This window comes from Leucopleurus acutus, assembly GCF_964270905.1.
Source record: "Leucopleurus acutus genome assembly, chromosome: 3".
Lineage (NCBI taxonomy): Eukaryota > Metazoa > Chordata > Mammalia > Artiodactyla > Delphinidae > Leucopleurus > Leucopleurus acutus.
Genome location: NC_139145.1, coordinates 16,056,177 through 16,075,661, shown reverse-complemented (window position 1 = coordinate 16,075,661; position 19,485 = coordinate 16,056,177). Strand labels below are relative to the sequence as shown.

General features: G+C 58.7%; 3 protein-coding genes across 10 annotated transcripts; 1 reads left to right on the top strand and 2 right to left on the bottom strand.

Moving 5' to 3' along the window:
* Window positions 1–1,091: 1,091 nt before the first annotated feature.
* LOC309960105 (multiple myeloma tumor-associated protein 2 homolog) lies at window positions 1,092–3,264 on the bottom strand. Its single transcript, XM_082836704.1, has 8 exons — window positions 3,118–3,264; window positions 2,877–3,027; window positions 2,665–2,710; window positions 2,493–2,572; window positions 2,210–2,282; window positions 1,932–2,017; window positions 1,297–1,422; window positions 1,092–1,214 (listed from the first exon to the last, which is right to left on the bottom strand). The coding sequence occupies exons 1-8, from the start codon at window positions 3,209–3,211 to the stop codon at window positions 1,157–1,159; spliced, it is 714 nt and encodes a 237-aa protein (XP_082692830.1). The 5' UTR covers window positions 3,212–3,264; the 3' UTR covers window positions 1,092–1,156.
* A 1,888-nt stretch (window positions 3,265–5,152) lies between these two features.
* Window positions 5,153–9,189, bottom strand: MRPL55 (mitochondrial ribosomal protein L55). 7 transcript variants are annotated; one of them, XM_082836715.1, is made up of 4 exons: window positions 9,113–9,189; window positions 8,195–8,272; window positions 5,787–5,991; window positions 5,153–5,383 (listed from the first exon to the last, which is right to left on the bottom strand). In XM_082836715.1, the coding sequence occupies exons 2-4, from the start codon at window positions 8,218–8,220 to the stop codon at window positions 5,234–5,236; spliced, it is 381 nt and encodes a 126-aa protein (XP_082692841.1). In that variant the 5' UTR covers window positions 8,221–8,272; window positions 9,113–9,189; the 3' UTR covers window positions 5,153–5,233. The 7 variants fall into 7 exon arrangements, with proteins under 7 accessions (XP_082692841.1, XP_082692842.1, XP_082692839.1 ...); XM_082836716.1 differs by having other exon boundaries at window positions 8,195–8,275; window positions 9,113–9,127; XM_082836713.1 differs by lacking the exon at window positions 9,113–9,189 and adding an exon at window positions 9,026–9,106 and having other exon boundaries at window positions 8,195–8,275.
* GUK1 (guanylate kinase 1) lies at window positions 9,178–18,618 on the top strand. Of its 2 annotated transcripts, none has more exons than XM_082836707.1 (8): window positions 9,178–9,420; window positions 15,749–15,862; window positions 16,112–16,153; window positions 16,262–16,358; window positions 17,597–17,735; window positions 17,810–17,894; window positions 18,079–18,164; window positions 18,304–18,618. In XM_082836707.1, the coding sequence occupies exons 1-8, from the start codon at window positions 9,360–9,362 to the stop codon at window positions 18,337–18,339; spliced, it is 660 nt and encodes a 219-aa protein (XP_082692833.1). In that variant the 5' UTR covers window positions 9,178–9,359; the 3' UTR covers window positions 18,340–18,618. The 2 variants fall into 2 exon arrangements, with proteins under 2 accessions (XP_082692833.1, XP_082692832.1); XM_082836706.1 differs by lacking the exon at window positions 9,178–9,420 and adding an exon at window positions 9,832–10,034.
* The last annotated feature ends 867 nt before the right edge of the window (window positions 18,619–19,485 follow it).

Below are 19,485 nucleotides of genomic sequence, written 5' to 3'. Positions count from 1 at the left end.
AGTCTTGGCAATGCCTGGTTGTGAAAGGAACGGCAGGGTCACCATATGGAGTATGCCCAAAAGGCTAGGGCCAGGTGGTATGTGGAGGAAACCCCCCACCCTTCCTAACATCCACCCTCTGTGGTACCCCCCAAGCCAGCCAGCTTGTCCTCTGGAGGGGCGGGAACCCCTGGCCAAGCTCCACGTCACTGCCACAGCGATTGACCCATGCCTGGCTGGGTGCTTTGTGCACCTGTGCCATAGACCCTGTCCCACTTTTGCAGGGGTTGTCCCTCTGACCTGGAGCCCTTCTTGGCACCCTTGTTCCCCCCACTGGGTGCAGGCATTGGCAGGCGAAGTTCCAGGTGTCCTTTCCCCCAGAAGGCAGGCTGCCCCACCATAAATAATGATCTGCTCTAACAGGTTGAAAACCAGTGCTGAGTGCTCTGAAGACAGAATTGCCTTCAGCTCTCATTTCTTTGAAAATCAGAAGCAAAACAAGAACCTCCATAATGAATCCAGGCTGGCTTTTGTCTTTATTCCAATGTGGTTGTAAGATGTTTTCACTTTTTCTGTGGAGGGCCAGGTTGTATGTATGCCTCCCAGCCTTGGAGATGGGGGGCCGGGTGGAGGGAGCCAGTGCCATAGCACGCAAAGGGGATGGGGGTGAGACAGTGGTTAAGAGGTCCCTTGGTGGCCTGGAGAGACAAGGGTGGCTCCAGGTACAAGTCCAGCTCCCCATGATCTAAATGCCCAGGCTGCCCCTTCTAGCATGCTCACCTACCTGCAGCTGAGCACTCTTTGGCCCCTCTGCCTTCCCTGCTGGCCACACATGACCCAGAGCTCTTGGTACACCTGAAGTTGATGCAGGGGACCAGGCCAACATGGGACCCCAGGATGCTGACCACCAAAAGGACAGTGCCCCTCCCAATGGGCTTGCAGGTAGTCTTGCTGGAACTCAAGAGATTTACCACATTTTCACACATCACGTTCTATTGTGACACATGACAACAACTTTCCCTTTAGTATGAGACACTTTCCACTTAAAATAAGTTTATTTAAGTACAAAGAATGAGTCAACACAAAGAAGAATAGAAGTAGCCATACTTGGCCACAACTAAGCCTCTTTGGGGACCTGGGGTGACCCCCACAGGCCAGCCCTCCAGATCCCTGGGCCTCAGTCGCTGTCATGCCTGCGCTTCCTCTTGCAGCAAGTCGAGGAGTCTGAGTCATGCCTAAGGGAGACCAAGGGACACCTGGCGTGAGGGCCCCTGCCTGCCCAGCACTGTGTCTCCATCCCCAGGCAGCTGCACCTACTGGATGGGAGCAGGGGGCTGTGAGGAATCCGGCCCCTTCCCGTGCTCCTTTTCTTTCCTCCTCTTCTCTTTCTTGTGCCTCTTCTTCTTTTTCTTCTCCTTCCTGCTCTTCCTGTGGCTTTCAGGGCTGCAAAGGATGATACGGAGTGCCAGGAGCCTCTGGGGTTTTGGGGGTCTAGCCGGGGTGGGGCCACCACAGTAGCCACTGACCATGTGTAGCCATTTCAACCTCAGATCACTAAAGGAAACTCCTCAGTACCGTGTGTGGCCAGTGGCTACCATGGTGGGCATCACAGACACATTCCAACCACGGCAGAAAGGTCTGCAGGGCAGCACCTGACAATCTCATGGCTCCTTCCAGCCTTCCCATTGGGATGCCCCTGCACTCTTGGGGCCGGGTGGTGACCCCCTCCTGTGCTCCCCAGACCCTCGCACAAGTGGCCCATGTCTGAGCATCCTCCTCCAGGGCCCCTGACCCTGCAGGGGGTTGGTAGGCAGTCCTGAGGCTGCTCCAGGGCTCAGAATCTCCAGAGGCTCCTCAAAAGAAAAAAGGGGCTGGAGCTGGGGAGTTCACTGACTGGAGAAGCAGCCAACATGCCGAGAAAACAGTGAGTTCTGTGCCCTGGGAGGCCTTACCCCGGCTCCACCTTCTCCTCTGACCGAGGCTTCTTTTTGGCCGAGGCCGGGGAGGTCCCTGTCCGACTGCTCTCCACGCGGTGGTGCTGCCGAGAAAAGCCACAAGCCACTCAGGGGGTGTGCGGGGCGCCCTGGCATACCGACCGGCGAGAACCAGCCAGAAGCTGGGAGGGTATCCCCAAGGAGAGACGGCCTGCCCCCATGGCCCTCAACAGGAAGAGGCACTCAGACCGCCCCCCACCCCACCATGGGATCCCAGGATGTTTGGGGGTAGTTACCGTGAACACTGAAAGCCCCAGCTTAGCAGCCTCTTTGTCTTCCCGGGACAGCGCCACTCGACCTGCAGAGCCACTGCGGGGACGTGGGTGAGATCCCCCCATGGTGAGACACACCCCCACAGACACACCCACGGCGAGGACCGCCCATCCCCAGGCCTCCCTAGAGAAGTGGTGCGCCCAGACGACGCGTGCTGGCGTCCACCTGGGCGGCTGACAGTGCGGAGCCCCGAGGAGCCACGCCCTCGCGATTTCTGGGGCCCCCAAGGACCCTCTGGTCCCGCACCTGGAGCTCCCCAGGCCCAGGAGCCGGTCCACTCCCTTCTCGGGGTCACCTCCTTCCCGCTTACAGACTTCGACAAAATCCTGTTGGGGAGGAGAGTGCAAGTGCTCACCGCAGCGCAGGGTCAGACCCCTCCCAATCCCGCCCCCGCACTCCAGGAGGGCCCACCTCTCACCTCCTTGCTCAGGCCGGTGGGCTGCTTCCTTACGTTCTTGTAGCCTCTGCGGGGGCCGCGCGTGAGCTTCAGGGAGCTGCGGGCCTCGCCTCGGCCCCTGCCCCTGCCCCTGCCGCGCCTCCACCCGGAGGTAAACCAACACCCTCCCCGCCCCCAACCCCCACCCCCCACCCCCACCCCCACCCCGGCCCAAGCTCTCAAGGCGCACTCACAGCGCTGCCATGAGCGCCTCCTGCTCCGCCTGCCTCACAGCCGCCAGCTCCTGCTCCCGGCTCAGACCCGCGCTGTGCTCCCGGCCCTTGGCGTACCAGGTGAGGTCACGGCCCTTCTGCCAGCGGCCCACCGGGGCCATGAGCGAGTTGCCTGCGGGGAACGGAGCGCCGAGTGCTCGGCACGGCCCGCGGGTCGGCGCATCCCCAGCCCGCGAGCCCCCGGTCCCTGCGCCCCACTCACCCAGGTAGTTCTCCCTCTGCTTATCAGTCTTCACATCCTCCCAGCTGAACTGGTCCTGCCCGCCGCGCACGCCGCCCCGGCTGGAGCCGAACATGGTAACAGGCAACCCTCTATCTCCGGACTTCCCGGTACCCAGGCCCCACAGGTCCCAGCTCCCACTCACGCGTCGCACGCGGTGACGTCACGCCTGCGCCAAACCCGTGCGCTTGCGCTCTGTTCCCCCCTCGCCTCCCGGAGGTGTCCCGCCCTGGCGCGCCTGTGCCTCAGTGCCGGCCTCCGAGCGCTTGCGCACTGCCGCGGGCCCAGCGGTGGCGCTGGCAAAGGTGCGGAGGCTGGACCCGGGCACCCCAATGACAGGACAGTTGTTATTAGAAGTCACATAATGTGGGTGACGCCCCAGAGTCACTGTTCCCATTGTGTGCCGTGTTCCCTTGGCTGTGCCGGCAGAGGGGCAGGCACTGGAGAGACGTCTGCAAACCCGCACTGAGTTTCCCGGCTATAGCTGCTTGAGGTTTCGATCAGGTAGCAGGCTGCCCCAGAGACAGGGAGCCGCCAAGGTCAGGTCGCGCCTGCACCGCTCGTCCTCCGCCCTCGGGGGTACCGGCTGTGTCCAGTTCCCAAGGAAGCACACCTCATCGCGTTCGTTCCCCAGACAGCGCAGAGAACGCCTCAGTCACCCACAAAGTGTTGGCAGATGCTTCTCATTCGGCACCGTTTCGGTCATTGCTGCTGTCAGGTGATGGCTCAGTATCCGAAGTAAATTGAGCTAGTTGTAGGGCAAGCGCGTTCCGTTTATCACCAGAGCGAACCAGACTAGATTCAGTGATAACGGTGCTAGTGAGTGGAGGGGTGCCACTCTATTAGCCAACCCCTGCTGAATTGAAACCGTCGGGTGAACAAATGTTCTCTGAGGAATTTACAGCAAGGTGTCAAGAGTGTTATTCTGTATGCCCTTTGTATTAGTCCTTTCACAAGACACTGCCCTCCTTCAGGTTACTCAGTGAATTCACCTGATGGGCTGGCAGGACATTAAATGAGAAGAGGCCTTTCACCTGGCCTTCCTCTGAACCTGCTTTCTCGGGGAATCCCTCACTTGCCTGACGGCTGCCGGGGGCATCCTTGAGCAAGCCAGGTTGGCAGGGCCTGAAGTGGACAGCTGCTGTGGGGGCCGGGGGGTGGTGCAGTGCAGTGGACGTCCCCGTGCAGCTGTACAGTGCTGGTGTGGTGAGTGGACCAGAAGGGGTTGGCCTTCTGATCTAGAGATAAGGTACAGGGTTCCTCTCCCACAGGCTGCTGGCTCCTGCCTCCCAGGTCATGAACAGAACGCCATCCCCACCATGTACTATATGACAGTGCTCTACAATTGGCCCTCAGGTTTATGAAAAGGAGCCTGACAACCAAGGACCTAACGAGAAGCAGCAGCCTCAGGCCTGGGCCGGGTCAGCTGCCTTAAAAAGGCTGGGAATTGCTCCCTTGGGTCTTGCAGGAAGGCTGCCAGGGTAAAATCAACCCCTGGAGCAGAAAGGCAGCAGTCAACTGGAAGTCCTAGCAGATTGTAGCTACAATGCACTGCAGACCTCAGTGGCGTTAACAAAGAGGGGCGGCCAGTCCCTTTGGCCCCTTTGATGGGGAGCACCTTCCCACTGCGTGCTGGGTAGGGCTGAGGGAGCCCTGGTGAGGGGTAGGGCAGGCCAGCTGTAGGCTAGGTGCAGATGTCCTTGGATCCCAGACACCCTGCTCCTCCCACCTACTCTTGGTGGCCACTGTGCTCCCCCAGGAGAGTCCCTGGTGCCCTGAGGCTGAAGGCAGCGCTAGAACCAAGGGGGCTCCAGGACCCAGAGGGGCAGGTACAGCAGTGGCCAGGCTTCCCTGCAGTAGGAAGAGCACCCATGACCTCGGTACTGTTGAAGGATCACATGCCCTTTGGACCTCATCCTAAAACCACAACTGACCTGATTCTAAGCTCTCCATTCAGCTCAGTTGTAGAGACCCTCAGGCTAGGGCACATGAAAAGGAAAGACAAGAGGGACACAGCTTCGTGAACACATGATTTAAAGACACATGCCCCTCCCTGCTCCATAGCATCCCCCTCGGTCAGAGCAGCTTCCAGGCACCATCACTTTTTGGTCCAAAACTGCTTGTACTGCTCCACATCGAAGTCGTCACCGAGCTCTGGCTCCTCCTCCTTCTCTTTGACCTGGGCCTCTCGTTTCCGGAACCGTGCACGCCTCTCCTCTGGGGACAAAGAGTCCAGGTCCACGGGCATCTGCGGGGAGGAAGGGATGTGTACATGGCTCAGGTGGAGTGTACTAGGATGTTCTCCAAGGTCTCCACTTCACCTTGTTATCATCTACCACACAGTTTAGGTCTTATGTGTTCTGTTGGGTTTTCTCTCCCTTTGAAGCTTTTATTTTTTAAAAAACTTTTTCTGCTTGTTTTCTCAAGACGTGATAGTTTTTTGAATACACACCTCACTATTGCTTTCTCATCTTGATGTGTGGAGTGAGCTCCAGGTCACCCTCCTCCCTCTCCTCAAACAATTCTGACCCATGACTCGCCTTCCCTCCCCAGTCCAGTGATGGTGGGTTCTGACCCCATGAACCCCTAGAGGAGCCGTTTCTACAGGCTAAGACCTGCACCCCAGGGGAATGTTGGGGAAGGAAGCTTACTGTGAGTATCTGTCGAGGCTCCCGGTAGCGGATGTGGATGGTGGAACCATCCTGCTTGACCAGGAGCACAGGATAGAGGCGTGCGTAGGTCTGCCGGTGCACTCGAGTGAGTGAGGCTCTGTTGCAATCAGCCCGCTGGGAGGACATATACAGTTGGCGGTGGCTCTCAAGGGCAGCCCCTGTCACCACACGCTGCCAGAGCAGGCTGCAGACACACATGTGCTGGTCAGCGGTTGGTGCCAGGACCAGAGTGGCCACGCAGCCCAGCTCCTATGGGGGCACACAGCAACCCGCACCAGGGCAGGATGTGGTCAGAGTAGCTCCACCCCACATCCAGAAAGAGGCTGCAGGGGTGAGCCCACAAGGCTCTCAGATGGGTGAGGACAGAGTCCACAGCCAGGACCCTGGTGGGTGTCTCTGGTGAGGCCTGGCCCCATAGCTAGGGTGCTGGACTACAACATTGAGTGGGAAGCTGACTTCCAGGGGACTGCAAACCTGGTGCTTGGACTGACCATTTGAGTCCATCCCACGCCCCCTTCCCCATTCACACATTGAAGCCCTAACCCCCCGTGAGATGGTGTCAGGAGGTGGGACCTTTGGGTGGTGATTTGGATTAGATGAGGTCGTGAGGGTAGGGTCCCCCCAGTAGGATTGGTGCCCTTATAAGAGGAAGAGACCAGAGAGCTAACTCTCTCCTCCATATGAGGACACTGCAAGAAGGCAGCCATCTCTGAACCAGGAAGAGAGATTTCACCAGAACCCTGCTGGCACCCTAATCTCAGACTTCCAGCTTTCTTAAGTTGCCTGGTCTGTGGTGTTCTGCTAGGTCAGCCCAAGCAGACCGAGACAACTGGTCCACTTGGCTTCTGAGTGTGGTGGGCGCTCAGCCCTCCCGCACACAGCAGAGCACATGCTCCAAGGTGACAGGAGAGGGCTAGGTACTCTTCATGCCCCACTCTACCCAGCCACGTGACCCCACATTTGTCTCACCCACTCGGGACCTCGATTTCCCTGTCCCAGCCTTTCCCTGTGACCCCCCCGCCCCAAAGTCCCTTCCAGGCTGGCTTTCATGCAAACTTGAATTCAGAGCCCCAGGCTGTGCCTCAGTCCATCCGTTTCCTCCCTCACAGGTTTGAGGAAGAATGCATTTAAACAAGTACCAGAATTTCCTGGAATTGTCGGGTGCTCTGGAAGTGACCTTCTTCTCCTGGCATTCTTTTGAACACTCATGGTGGACAGGCATCCTGCACACTCACCATGTGCCTTTTCCCAAACCCCTCACTGCATGGGCAGTCACATCAATGCAGACCTTCCCAACAGCCTCCCTCCTGGTCCCCATTTCAATTCCAGTTAAGTTCCCCTGCTTTGTGGGTAGTGATTCTAAAAACCTGATATTCACATCACTTCAGTAGCTCCCACCAGACTTTCAGGACTTCTCTCTCCACAAAGCAGCCAGCATGAGCACATGGGCCACGCACAGCCACAGTATGGCAGCCTCTGCTTTGGTTGTGGTTCCCACCACCCCCTGCACTCCCCAGCTGACACCTCAGGCTGAGGGCCCATCTCCTCCACTAGCCTGATGGCCTGGGGCAAGAATTGCATCTTATTTGCTATCAAGTCCCAGACCCTCCCTAGCTAAGTGCTCGTAAATTTTGGCAAAATGAATCCAGTCCCTGCCTCCAGAAGTGCAAGACTGGAGAAAGGAGGTGGTGGGCAAACTCCAGCACCAGAGGAACCTGCAGTCAGTTGGGCAGGGCCTGTACCTAAGCAACACCAGGGAGCCCAGGGCACAGCCGCTCCGGAGAACCTGGGGTTGGTGACTCAGGAGGCTTCTGGAAGGGGCTGGAGTCAACCCTTGAGGGGAAAGAGTGGATGTTTTCCCACCAAACAGCAGTTGCAGTTCCAACATGAACCTTCTCCAGCAATGAGGGCCCTCCTGGGAATGCTGCAGCCCGAGTCCCTTCTCCATCTTCATACTAACCCACAGCTTCAGGTGCCACATCCCTCTCCCTAGATTCCACAGAAACAATTCAAAACCTACATTCATTTTTTCCTCCATCAATACTTCTCACCTGGGGGAGACCAGGGAGTGAGAGGAACACACAGACGGGGAGGCAATTCTGGTGGTAAGAGAAGGAAGGCCATGATCTTCTCCATGGCTGGCCCGCAGGCTCTGAATAGGACAGTGACCACCATCACATCTGTTTGGTGCCAGGTACTCACAAGTCACTTCCATTCCTCCTTCAACACTTAAGGTGTCCACACATACGTACTTGTATGTAATTCTCCAGATAAACACACTGGCTCTGGAGGTTTTCCTGAGGCAGCAGACCCTAAGGCTCTTGAGTTGGCATTCTTTGGGTGGCCCCATTACAGCAGTCCCGAGAGGCCTGGAAGTCCATGCTTACCCAAGCAGTCTGCCCTTGGCCACCATTCCTCCTGCAGCACGTGAAAGCCCAGGGTCAGTCACTGGCCCAGTGTGTGACCTGCTAGGCAAAGAAATGAGAGATCTTTTTAAAAGGCAGGCTTTTCCACCTAACTGATTCTCACCAAATCCCAGCCAGGAACAAATTGGTCTCCGAGACATTACCAGGTCAGTGCCAGTCTTGCCCAGTAACCTATCAGGCTTCCAGCCCTGACCTGGCATTAGAATCACCTGTGGAACGTTTTTGACCCGGAGATGCCCCAGTCCTACTCCCCAAAACTCTGACTTAGTACGTCTGCAGCAGGGCCCGGGACCTTTCTGGTGGGTTGCTGAGTCAGGGGAGCCACTCTGAGGATGGAATGCAACGTAAATGGCGAAGACTAGCTCATACCTTGTTTTCCAAGGTCATTGCATTCTCACAAAATCCAGCGAGGTAAAGATTACAAAAGGGCAGCCGCGGCTTACTAAACCTTGAGTCCCAGGGAAACTGAGGTTTCCGCAGTGACAAACCAGTTGTTTCAAATGTCGAAGACCTGATGTATCAGACATTCAGACCCCAGGAAAAGAGCCCTCCCGGCCGAGATGAGAAGGTTTGCCTCGCTATCCCCAGTCAGGGCAGGGCACCTGCAGGCTTCCTTCCGCCTTAGGACGTGACTCAGCAGGACAACGAAATGCTATAAACCTCCCAAGCGATACCCGCCCATTCTCTCGCCCTCGAGGGCGGCCTGCGGCGGGGCCCGGACCCTCCCTTGGGGGAAGCCCTCCAAAACCCGCGCGACGCGGCGCCTTTCCGGCACCAACTTGCCACCCTCACCGCCTCCGGAGCGGCCTCGAGGACCAGCGGCCAGGCCGCCACTGGCCAATCGGGCGCCGGACTGGCCAGAGCCCAATCCACAATCACTGTAAACGCGGCTTTCAGTTCTCCTGCGGCACCGCCACAACGTCAGCCGGCGGGCGCAGCGTCGTGCTGCGCTGACGTACGGCCTTGAAAGGCGGGGCGAGGCCGGCGCAGCTCTGACCAGCTTGCCCGCTGGCTGAGGCGCGTCCGGCGCCGCGCGGAAGTGTTTCTCTGAGGGGCGGAGAGAGGCCGGGCCGGCGCGGCGCTACTCTGTGACGTACGTCCCCGCGGGCGGTGGCGGCGGCCCTTCATGCTGCGGCGCCCGCTGGCCGGGCTGGCGGCGGCCGCCCTGGGCCGGGTCCCCTCGGACGGTGAGTGGCGGCCCCTCGCGTGGGGGCGGAGGTCCGGGCGCGCGCAGGCCCACGGGAGGGCCTTCCTGGGGAGTCCGGTCCCGGGCTCGCGTGTCGCTGTCTGAATCCGCGGAGGAGAGACGGGGACCGCCGCTGCTTGCGTGCGAGGGGCCGCCAGAGCCCGTGCTGAGCGCCGGTGTCGTGGACATGCCTGAGGGACTCGTGGGGCTGTGCTCGTGAATTCTGTCATCCCGCCAGGCACCGAAATTGCCCTCGGCGGTCCTCAGTGGTTTCCAGGGTTCCGTCTCGGAGCGAGCAAAGCAGGGTAGACAAGGAGAGGGTAGTGTGTCTTCTCATGGAGTTTGGAAATTCAGGGAGGCTTTCCTTCGCTTTGAAGTTGTATCCCGTGTGTCTGTTTTAGAATTGCTTTTGGTAGTTACTATTTTACTTAGACAAATTAAAAGCTGGTTCCCCTGTGTCAGTCCTCAAAATGTAGGAGGAAATTCTCCTGGCACGGGAAGCTCCAAACAGCTTGTAAAACCCCTGCAGCTTGAGGACTTCATGCTGGATGCCATTGTGGACCCTGCAGGATGCGTGGGGGCAGAGAGGGGAGCAGCCTGACACCCCTCTCCAAGGTGGGCCACACAGCAGAGCCGAAAACCCTGCGAGATCAGGGTTTTGAAAGACCTTAGGTTGCCCCTGGTGTGGCAGAGTCGCAGAAGTCCCGATTAGCTCACCCGGCCTGTAGACATATGTAGTCTACCCCGAGCTCAAGAGGAGCAGCACAGATAACAGTTGGGAAACCCTCCCGGTGGTCCAGCTTTGGTGCTATGTTTGGTTCCCAAATATTGCCAACGCAGGGGCGTCCTAGGTGGGCAGAGCTGACTGCTCCAAGGACTCCCAGCCAGGAGGGCCCCTGGGACTGCTACAGGTTCCTGGCCAGCCCCACAGCCCAGCGCTGCTGGACATTGCAGATATGGGTACTCCATGCAGGAGCAGGTGGTTGGTGGCAGGCCTTCCTGACTCGTGGGCATGGTAGCTGGGGTTCAGCTTCCCTCAGGACAAGACACCCCAAGTCTAGGTTGCTGGAGCTGCCCATCTGCTGATTTTAGACATTGTTTTGGGAGCAGTGAGAGGGAGTGAGTCTCCACCCAGATGTTGGTTTGAGGAGGAGCAGTGAGGGGTGCCACCTCACATGTTATCAATGTCTTTTGATAAGGGTGGAGGAGGTGGAAGCTCAGGTGATGATTGGCCAGTGTGGGATGAGGCCCACGGGGACAGGAGGAGGGAGGCCAAGATGTGCTTCTCATGGTCAGCCTTGCACGAGTCCCCTGTGAGCGCCCCTTGGCAGCATGCCTGGCCAAATGTGGACTTTTCTGTCATTCTTTCACTTCCCAGACCATGACTTGTGAGGGACCCAGGAAAACCTTCACCTTCGCCACCAGGACGGATGTGGGGTGGGTGTGGCTTCCTGTCTTATTGACAAGCTGAATTTCCTGCCACGTGAGCCCCCACTCTGCCCTTTTCTTGTAAGAATTCCACACACTTGCCTGCACACACCAGGCCAGCTTGTGATCTGGGTTGGTGCCACACCAGTGATAGGTGTAGTTTGCTTGGGCTTTCCTTTAGACTCTGAGAACACGTTGATCCAGCCCCTGACCTTTGTCTGGAACTGGTAAGATCAGCAGTTTATTTGAGTAGCACATTCTGCAAGTTCTGAAGTTGTACATTTTTCTTCAGCCACACCCAAACTTTTTTTTTTAAACACTTGAACTGTTGATCTCCATCGTTTGCGTCACATTTAGCATAGCCCAAGAAACGTTCAGAGGATTTGAGGAAGAGCAAGAAGGAAGGTATTGTGATGTGGTTGGGGGTGGAAGGAAGTGACCCCAGTCCTCAAGGAGAAAAGGGGAAGCACAGAGGGTGAGCTGTTGGGGCACTGGTATGGAGGCAGGTGCTCTTCAGTCGGGCTCTGACCCCTGGCTGAACCCGTGTACCAGGCCTCTGTTCCCCCTGGGTACGTCTCTGATCCTGTGCGTGCTGGGCCTTGGTTTCCCTGGTCCCTGGCTGAGCCTGCATGTTCCAGGCCTTGGTTTCCCTGGTCCCTGGCTGAGCCTGCATGTTCCAGGCCTTGGTTTCCCCTGGTCCCTGGCTGAGCCTGCATGTTCCAGGCCTCTGTTCCCCCTGGGTCCGTCTCTGATCCTGTGCGTGCTGGGCCTTGGTTTCCCCTGGTCCCTGGCTGAGCCTGCATGTTCCAGGCCTTGGTTTCCCTGGTCCCTGGCTGAGCCTGGTTGTGCTTGACCTTTGTTCCCCTCTCTGTGAGAGTGAACGCTGCCCAACCAGAAGGGCTTGGGCTTTTTCTTGCTCCATGATTTGTATGTCCTGGACCCCTTTCCCTTTCATGCTCCCTCTGCCTTCCCTTAGGGCTAGAACTGAGGATCTCATGTGGGACTGAGTCCCGGTTCTTCTCCTTGATGGAAAGAGATCCAGATGCAGCTGTGTAGTGCCATGACAGGCCTGAGTCCTCCATAGTGTGGCTTCTTGCCAACACTTTTGAAGGACAGGCTTCCTCTCAGGGAAGGCATGGGCTCACCCCACTGCCGGGAGAGGAGGTGAGAAGAAAATCGCTGGCTGCGTTGTGGCTCTCCCACTTCAAGTCAGGTTCTTGAAGGTTAAGTGGTTTCTTAAGGTCATTGGGCCAGGACATGTCCCACACACGGAGCACCTGAGGCCAAGGCCAGCGTAGTCCTCCTGTCCCTCACAGCCTTTTTGGGGGATAGGGCATGACCAGCTATCCTAACCCAGATCAACTCATGTCTTGTGGCTTGTGTTTCGCAAGAGGGCTGATGGGGTTTGACTTTCTCTTCTGTGTATCCTCAGAGGGTTGCACCTTGTCTTAGTGTCTCATGGAGGAGTGGGGAGGGAAGGGGGGTGGTGGCCATGCCCAGCCCTTGGGACAGGGCGGGAAGGCAGGTGGAAGCAAGAAGGAGAGCAGGAAATGCTTCTCGAGGCAAGCCTTCCAGGGCTGCCTGAGGAGCTCCTCGTGAGGGGTTCCAGCAGAGAGCATTCCAGAATGCACAGGCTTGCACCAGCGACTCCTACAGAAATTGCATCCCTGATCCTTATTGCTGTCCTTGTGAAATTTCCAGTTTCTTGCCAGCAAGCTGGGGTTCAGAATTGTGGAATAGTCAAGGAGTAGAGGATACAGAGCATTCCTAACTGCCAATCAGTTCTACCAGCTGCTGGGGCCAAAATCAGGCTCAGGGGTATCTGGCACATTTGATCACTGGGACTGAGAGGCCCTGAGGTCTGTCCCACACTGAGTGTGCTCCTGTCAAAGGTGGCTTCAGTGAGCACTCTATCACCATGATCACTGGGTGGAGCCCAGTACCCAGCGACTCCCCAAGTGCCTTCTGCAGGGCTAGTCCACTCTGATGTGGTCACTGTGGCTCGGGCCCTTGTGCTAAGGGGAGGTGACCTCAGGGAGGAGCCCCACAAGAGGAAGGACTCTGGATCCCACCCACCTCAAGGCAGTGGTGCAAGGTGGGTGCCCCCTCCGCTTGTCATCAGTAGTGTAACCTTTGAAGGAGGGCACGATGGATGGCCAGCACTGGGAAGGCCTGGGGCCTGGACTTGAGGGGCAGGTTGGGGCTCAGGAGGATACCCTGTGAGGAGTGGGCTGGCAGGGTAGGGTGATGATTTGGACCCAGGCAGGGAGTGAACTTTGCAGCCATCAGCCAATCCCCATGCGTGCGTACGTACCTGCTGCTTACTGCCAGTGGTTGTTGGGCTGGGGATGGGAGGTCTCAGTGGGATGCAGGTGCTGTGCCCATGCCCCCAGGGTTCACAACATGGGGTAGAAAGCCAGATAGAAACCAGGTAAGATGATGAGTAAGACTTGTGCACAGCATGTTCCTTGAGGGTTTCAGGCGCTGGGGCTTCCATGTGTAGTGTTTGGTCCTGATTGAAGACATGTCTTCCCTATGTAGGTTTGCAGTGTCCAGATGTTGGAGCTTATGACCACAACATCTGGCCATGATTGCAGGCATGGGGAACAGGGCAGGAACTGCCAGGGAAACATGTTAGGGGCCTGTGTGCTGGCCTGGAGGCACAGGGCAGGTCAAGACCATGTAGCCTCTGGGTGTTGCTGGCAGGTTTACAGTTGAGGGCTGTGGGATGTGAGGGCGGGGCACCTGTTCAAGTTGGCAAAGGAGCATAGTGTTCCTGAGGGGCTTCTTCATAGATAAGCAGGATGGGTCCTCCCCTCCCTGGAGGTGGATACCCCAAGTTGGATCCAGAAGGCACCAGCTGCATCCACTGAGTTGAGGGTTTGTTGCTGTGAGCAAGGCCCAGGTAGGCTTTCTGGTCCATGTCTTGTGAGCATTGCCATGTGTCCACTTGATGTTGCCCCCGCCCTGGAGAAACTCACATTCCTGTGGCGCCTACATGCTGCCGGGTCCTGGGAAGACCTACACTGCTGAACAACCACAGCCCTCCTGCTTGCAAGGTGGGGAGGCAGTGTGTGTGCGGCGGTGACTCGGCCCAGTCCAGAGGCCAGGCAGTGTGGTGGCAGACCCCAGCCTCCATTGCCTTTCTCTTGCCAGGGCTCCTCTAGGAGCAGCAACCTTACTCAGGGACTGACTGGCCCCCAATATCTCCTCTGTCCTCCTATGCCCCTCCACCCCAACGTAGCTCTCTCCACAACTGTGGTCACTCACTGTCAAGTCAGGACAGACCCAGGGGGGTGGGCTGGGTTGCCCACAGGACATTCATTCTGCAAAGGAAGGAACTTTGTGAAGGCCAACAGTGAGCCAGAGATGAGACCTTCCCATGCACCAGTCCTTAGGGTAGGGAGGGGGCTGCGGTCTATTGGGCAGCAACAGCAGTGGGCTTAGAGTCGGACACACACATATGTGGGCATTTGTATGGTGGCACTGTGTCTGGGTGGGAAAGTCAAGACACCAGAAAGGAGTTGGGAGTCCAGTGGGACCGTTGCTAGATAAAAACGGTGTACTGTTTTAATAGGAAACTTGGAAGAGACAAGGGAACTAAGAATGGGTCACTTAGAAGTGACAGGTAATTGATGAGCTCCTCTGGGTCCATTTCTTCTATCTCTCTTCAGCAGGGGAACGTATCTGTTTCCCGACTCCTTCTCTGGGGTGTTTGCATATGGCATGATGGTCCCAGAATAGCTAGCTATGCTTTAGCCAGATTACCCAGGTTGGCCTCATTGCGGATTAGGGAAGCAGTGACCACCTGGGGCCCTGCTGGAGAGCTGCCCTGGGCTAGGTGACTGGGTGTCCCCAAGCAGAGTGTCCTGTCCTTCCTGGGCCTCATCGCTGGTCTGCTGGCCACTGACTGCTCCTCCACACCTTACTAGGCACCCCATAGACAGAGCCCTGCTGGTGTAGGCCAGCTCACCACACGCCCTCCCAGGGTCTCCCTCCAGAGCAACACATAGCCTCCCAGCCCCCTAGCTCAGTGCCTGCCTCAATTCCTGTCTTCTGAGGCTCCAGATGCACCTGACCTTCCTCAGCCCGTCTTGTTCATGTGGCTGGGTGGGCAAGTGCGCATCTCTAGGGTGAGGAGCAGCCTTTGCCCTCTGCTGAGCAGGTGGTGCTGGCTGCCCTGGGAGGGATTTAGTGCTTAGAGAGTGGGGAGCAGGCAAGGATTACCACTCTCCTCTCAGCTCATCCCGAGCAGCCCCAAGGTGAGCACGGAGGCTGCACCCCACGCAGAAGGTAGGTCCTGGATGAGGGGTGCTGGGGTGATCCGATGGGCACAGAGCAGGCTAAGCTGATGCTTCCAGAGCTCCCCCACTATTCCTGCCCTCGGCGTTTTCACCTGTGGCAGGTGTCTGAGCCCTGTGCTATGAGCTGGGAGGGTGGCACCCATTGCTCTCCTGCTGGCTTCATGAGACCCAAGGATCAGAGAAGGGGAGTCAGGAAGCTGTGGTCGTTTGTGGTCAGCCCCTTGCTTTTCAGTGGAAGTTCCCAGAACAGAGCTTGGGTTCCGCTGACCTTGACCAAGGGCACCTCTGGGGTGTGGTGCCAGGAGACACAGGAATTGGGACCCGGACATGCCCCTCCCAGGAGCTCCTTGACGGTGGGATAGGAGTGGACAGCTGGGGAGGCCACACATTTGTGGTCAGTGCATGTATTACCAGGTAGCACGTCCAAAGGGAGGCATAGCCAGGGTTTGAGCATGGCTCTGAGTGACTGCCCACAGCTCTGCCCAATTTCTGGGGTGAATTCACTTGGGGCAGAGGTGGGGGCACTGCAGCCACCTCGCCCACTTCCATAGGGAGCAAGGCCCTGCTGATATTTGTCTCCCCCGTCCCCCGCTACAGGGATGTCAGGACCAAGGCCCGTTGTCTTGAGCGGACCCTCAGGGGCTGGGAAGAGCACCCTACTGAAGAGACTCCTGCAGGAACACAGCAGCATCTTCGGCTTCAGCGTGTCCCGTGAGGCCCCAGGGGAGGTGGGGGAGGGTCTCAAGGAAGCTGGGGGCGGGGACCCCTGCTGACATGCTCTGAAGCCCCCCACACTCCCACACGGTGGGGCGGAAGCCCCCACACTGCTGACCCTAACCTGGAGCCTCCTCTCCCACACCCCCAGATGGGCTGAGCCAGGCCCTGTGGGCAAGGCCCTGGGGATGGGATGCCTGGGGCTCCAGGTGTTGTCCCAAGTCAGTCACTGGTACTTGTTCCTAGACACCACAAGGGACCCGAGGCCAGGAGAGGAGAACGGCAAAGGTGAGCTTGGCCAGCCTCAGTGCTCCAGCACAGGAATGGAGCAGCCCTCCCTTTGTCAGAGTGATGCATGAGGCCTCAGTCTCCCCATCAGCTCCTCCTCCTTTGCAGATTACTACTTTGTGACCAGGGAGGTGATGCAGCGGGACATTGCCGCTGGAGACTTCATCGAGCATGCCGAGTTCTCAGGGAACTTGTATGGGACCAGGTGGGCCATGCTTGGGGCCCTCCCTTCCTCCACTTCTCTCAGGAACCTAGAGTGGGCAGCCCAGGCAGGGGTATCTCTCTGTGGGCACTGAGCAGCGGGTCTCCCCTTGGCTGGGCCCCAGGTGGGGGGTTTCTTTCTATGGGCTGTCTGGGCAGTTGGGGCAAGGGACCCAGCCCCCCAGGGGTCAGGATGGAGCCACAGTCAGGGCTCTCTGGGCCACTCCCTCCTGGCCCAGCCCCACTTGTGTCTACCTGGCCAGGCTGCTGTGAGAACAGTGGGCCACACGAGGGCCTGGTATGCAATGAGGACTTGGAGGACCTGGGTCTCATAGGTCGGCAGGTTGCACTTTCCCCGCCCCCCACCTCCAACCCCTGGGGTAGCCTGAGAGGGTCCCTGGCACAACAGCAGCTGCCCCTCCCAACAACCCACCAGAGCGGGGTCTTTGCTGGCTCCTCGCACCTGGCTTGCAAGGCCTGGAAGCAGTGCCTTGACACAGGGAGGCTTGCCTCTGTGCATAGCCTGTCCCTGAGCCACCTAGCTGGGTGAGGCAGGGACCCCACAGGACCCAGCATACTCTGCCCCAGGTGCAGATGGGAAGAGTGGTGGGCTGCCAAGTGGGGTCATTTGGCCACTGTTGGGACACTCAGTGCCTGCTGAGGGGCAGTGCCCCCAGTGGATGAGGAGCACATGGCACGTGGTGACCCTAGGGTGAGGGGCCAAGGCCTACAAAGGGTGGCCAGGGGATGAGGAAGCCCAAGGGCGTGCCGTGTAGTTCTGTGGGGGCCATTGCCAGGGCATCCCTCTCCAAGCAGGGCCCCAGCATGCAGGATATGGGAGGGTGGTCGCCATCGCTAGCCTGAGGGCACGATCCAGGGGGTGATGCCAGAAACTTCTGGAGGCATGATTGGCGGGTGGGACTGATTGGGGTGATGGAGTGGTGTGGGGCCTGGGAGCAGGTGCCAGGAGAAGGAGAGGCCCTGGGCCAGGGTCTGAAGGTGCCTCTCCCTACTGCCACACCAGACCAGCAGAGGGCCCCCTTGTGCAAGGGTTGCTCAGGGAGTACTTCCAGAAAGAGGGAACAGATGCCACAGTTAGGGTGGGCCCCTGTGGGCACCCCCAGAGAGGCCCAGAGCAAGGGATGGGCAGTAGATGGTCCCACTGAGGCTCTTCGAGGCCATGGGGTCTGCTAGGGCCTCAGGAGCCCACAGCTGAGCAGCCCCCCTCCTATCATCCCCCAGCAAAGCAGCTGTGCGGGCCGTGCAGGCCATGAACCGCATCTGCGTGCTGGATGTGGACCTGCAGGGCGTGCGCAACATCAAGAAGACCGACCTGCGGCCCGTCTACATCTTTGTGCAGCCACCCTCACTGGATGTCCTGGTGGGGGCTGAGGGAGGAGGGCGGGGGGGCAACCCTGGAGGCTCTGACCTTCTGACTTTCATACTTCGTCTCAGGAGCAGCGGCTGCGGCAGCGGAACACAGAGACGGAGGAGAGCCTGGCTAAGCGTCTGGCTGCTGCCCGGGCTGACATGGAGAGCAGTGAGTGTGGGCACCTATCCCTCCGTGTCCCTGGACCCTCTCCAACCCCCACAGTAGAACAGTCCCACCCAGCAAGGGGCAGAGGAGGGCTGGAGCCATCAACCAGCACTGTGGTCCACGTGAAGGGTCCCCGGACCCCCTCCTCTGTCACCAGAGCCTCCACTGACCCTGCCCCCACCCTCAGGCGAGGAGCCCGGCCTGTTTGACCTGATCATCGTCAACGACAGTCTGGACAAGGCCTACTGGGCCCTGAAGGAGGCGCTCTCCGAGGTGGGCTGGGGGTGGAGGTGGGGCTCAGACCTCTGTCTGGCAAACGGGGAAAATAGGCTGGGACAGGTGATATGGCGGCCCCAGGCCCTGGGCGAGACCCTCTTCCTTTTCCCAGCCTCTCTTCCTTTCTCCTCGGCAGGAAATAAAGAAGGCTCAAGCAACTGGTCACTCCTGAGCAGGTCCACCGGCTATAACTCCTCAGGTGGGGCCTAGGGCCTGGCACCCACCCGCAGCGGGCCGGGATCTCCGGCGGTGGCTCTGCTCACCTCAGCTAGCACCCAGGGTTTGGGGTGCTGCCTATCTTCCCTCACTCCCCCACCGTGACTGGAGGACTTTGCTCTCACCCCCTCTCCCCATGTCCATTTCTAGGCTTCCTCCCCACCCTGCCCTATCAACCCCCCTCCCATGGAAGCTGGGCCAACATCCAAATAAAAAACTGCTGGGTTAGAGTGTCCTTGAGCCCTTGGATCATGGCCCTGGGTGGGTGGGGCCACGGTATACCACTCCAGACTCACCCCCCACCCCACCCTGCTCTTGGCAACCACACGCTAACTGGCCAGCCCCTGGAGGTCCTTGGGCAGCAGCATCCATCTGACATCTGCTGCTCTGGGCTGCCGGCCCCCAGAGAGGGCTGCCCCTGAGCCGCTGCACGCTACTTGCCCAGGGCTCCCACCAGGTGGGTGCAGGGCCTCATCCCCCACTGTCTCTTTGAGTTGCCATTGAGGCCGGGGTCAGAAGGTCGTGGGGGCTCATCCTGCATGAACCACTCCTCCTGGTCCCTGAGCTGGGCTGATGGTGGCAGAGGGACAGACATTGCATACCTGAGGAGGGACTGAGACTACAGAGGATGGACCTCTGCATCTGGGGGCCCTGTGCATGGCCCACTGGGGGTCTGGCCGGCCGTAATGTTCCTGGAGAGGCCAGCCCAGGGAAGACACCTGGGGGCCTCTGTTAGGGTTCCAGGCTCTGTGGAGTCTCAGAAGATACCTCCAAAAGCTGCCCATCTCAAGTTGGGGCAGCTGAGTTGTACTAGGCACAGGAGGCACTCGCCTGAGCCCTGGTCCATGCCCAGGCCATGCTCCTATGGTGGAACCCAGACAGATGGTGGATGCAGACCTGGAGGAGGCAGGGAACCCCGACAAATAGAAAGGCTGGGCTCCATCCAAAAGTCCAGATGAACAGCGGAGGGCAGGCGGGAGCTGGGCCTGGACACTGGACGGTGGGCAGAGGGGCGCTGGGCAGCCCCTAGGCCTGGGGGCAAGTGAAATGGGGCTGGGCTGCCTTCTGACCTACTGTACAGCCTGGGAGAGACTGGTTCCCT

Excerpts from the sequence above, each read along its gene's own strand:
- LOC309960105 (XM_082836704.1), bottom strand. The coding sequence starts at position 3,211 with ATGTTCGGCTCCAGCCGGGGCGGCGTGCGCGGCGGGCAGGACCAGTTC. Across the intron at positions 2,711-2,876 it reads GAGGCGCTCATGGCAGCGCT|AGGCTACAAGAACGTAAGGA; the intron begins GTGAGTGCGCCT and ends CGGCCCCCGCAG. Across the intron at positions 1,423-1,931 it reads GAGGAGAAGGTGGAGCCGGG|CCCTGAAAGCCACAGGAAGA; the intron begins GTAAGGCCTCCC and ends CATCCTTTGCAG.
- GUK1 (XM_082836706.1), top strand. The coding sequence starts at position 9,968 with ATGCCATTGTGGACCCTGCAGGATGCGTGGGGGCAGAGAGGGGAGCAG. Across the intron at positions 15,863-16,111 it reads CTTCGGCTTCAGCGTGTCCC|ACACCACAAGGGACCCGAGG; the intron begins GTGAGGCCCCAG and ends ACTTGTTCCTAG. Across the intron at positions 18,165-18,303 it reads TGAAGGAGGCGCTCTCCGAG|GAAATAAAGAAGGCTCAAGC; the intron begins GTGGGCTGGGGG and ends TCTCCTCGGCAG.
- MRPL55 (XM_082836711.1), bottom strand. The coding sequence starts at position 8,022 with ATGGAAGTGACTTGTGAGTACCTGGCACCAAACAGATGTGATGGTGGT. Across the intron at positions 5,992-7,858 it reads CACTCCCTGGTCTCCCCCAG|CCTGCTCTGGCAGCGTGTGG; the intron begins GTGAGAAGTATT and ends GTGTGTCTGCAG. Across the intron at positions 5,384-5,786 it reads AGCCTCGACAGATACTCACA|ATGCCCGTGGACCTGGACTC; the intron begins GTAAGCTTCCTT and ends TCCTCCCCGCAG.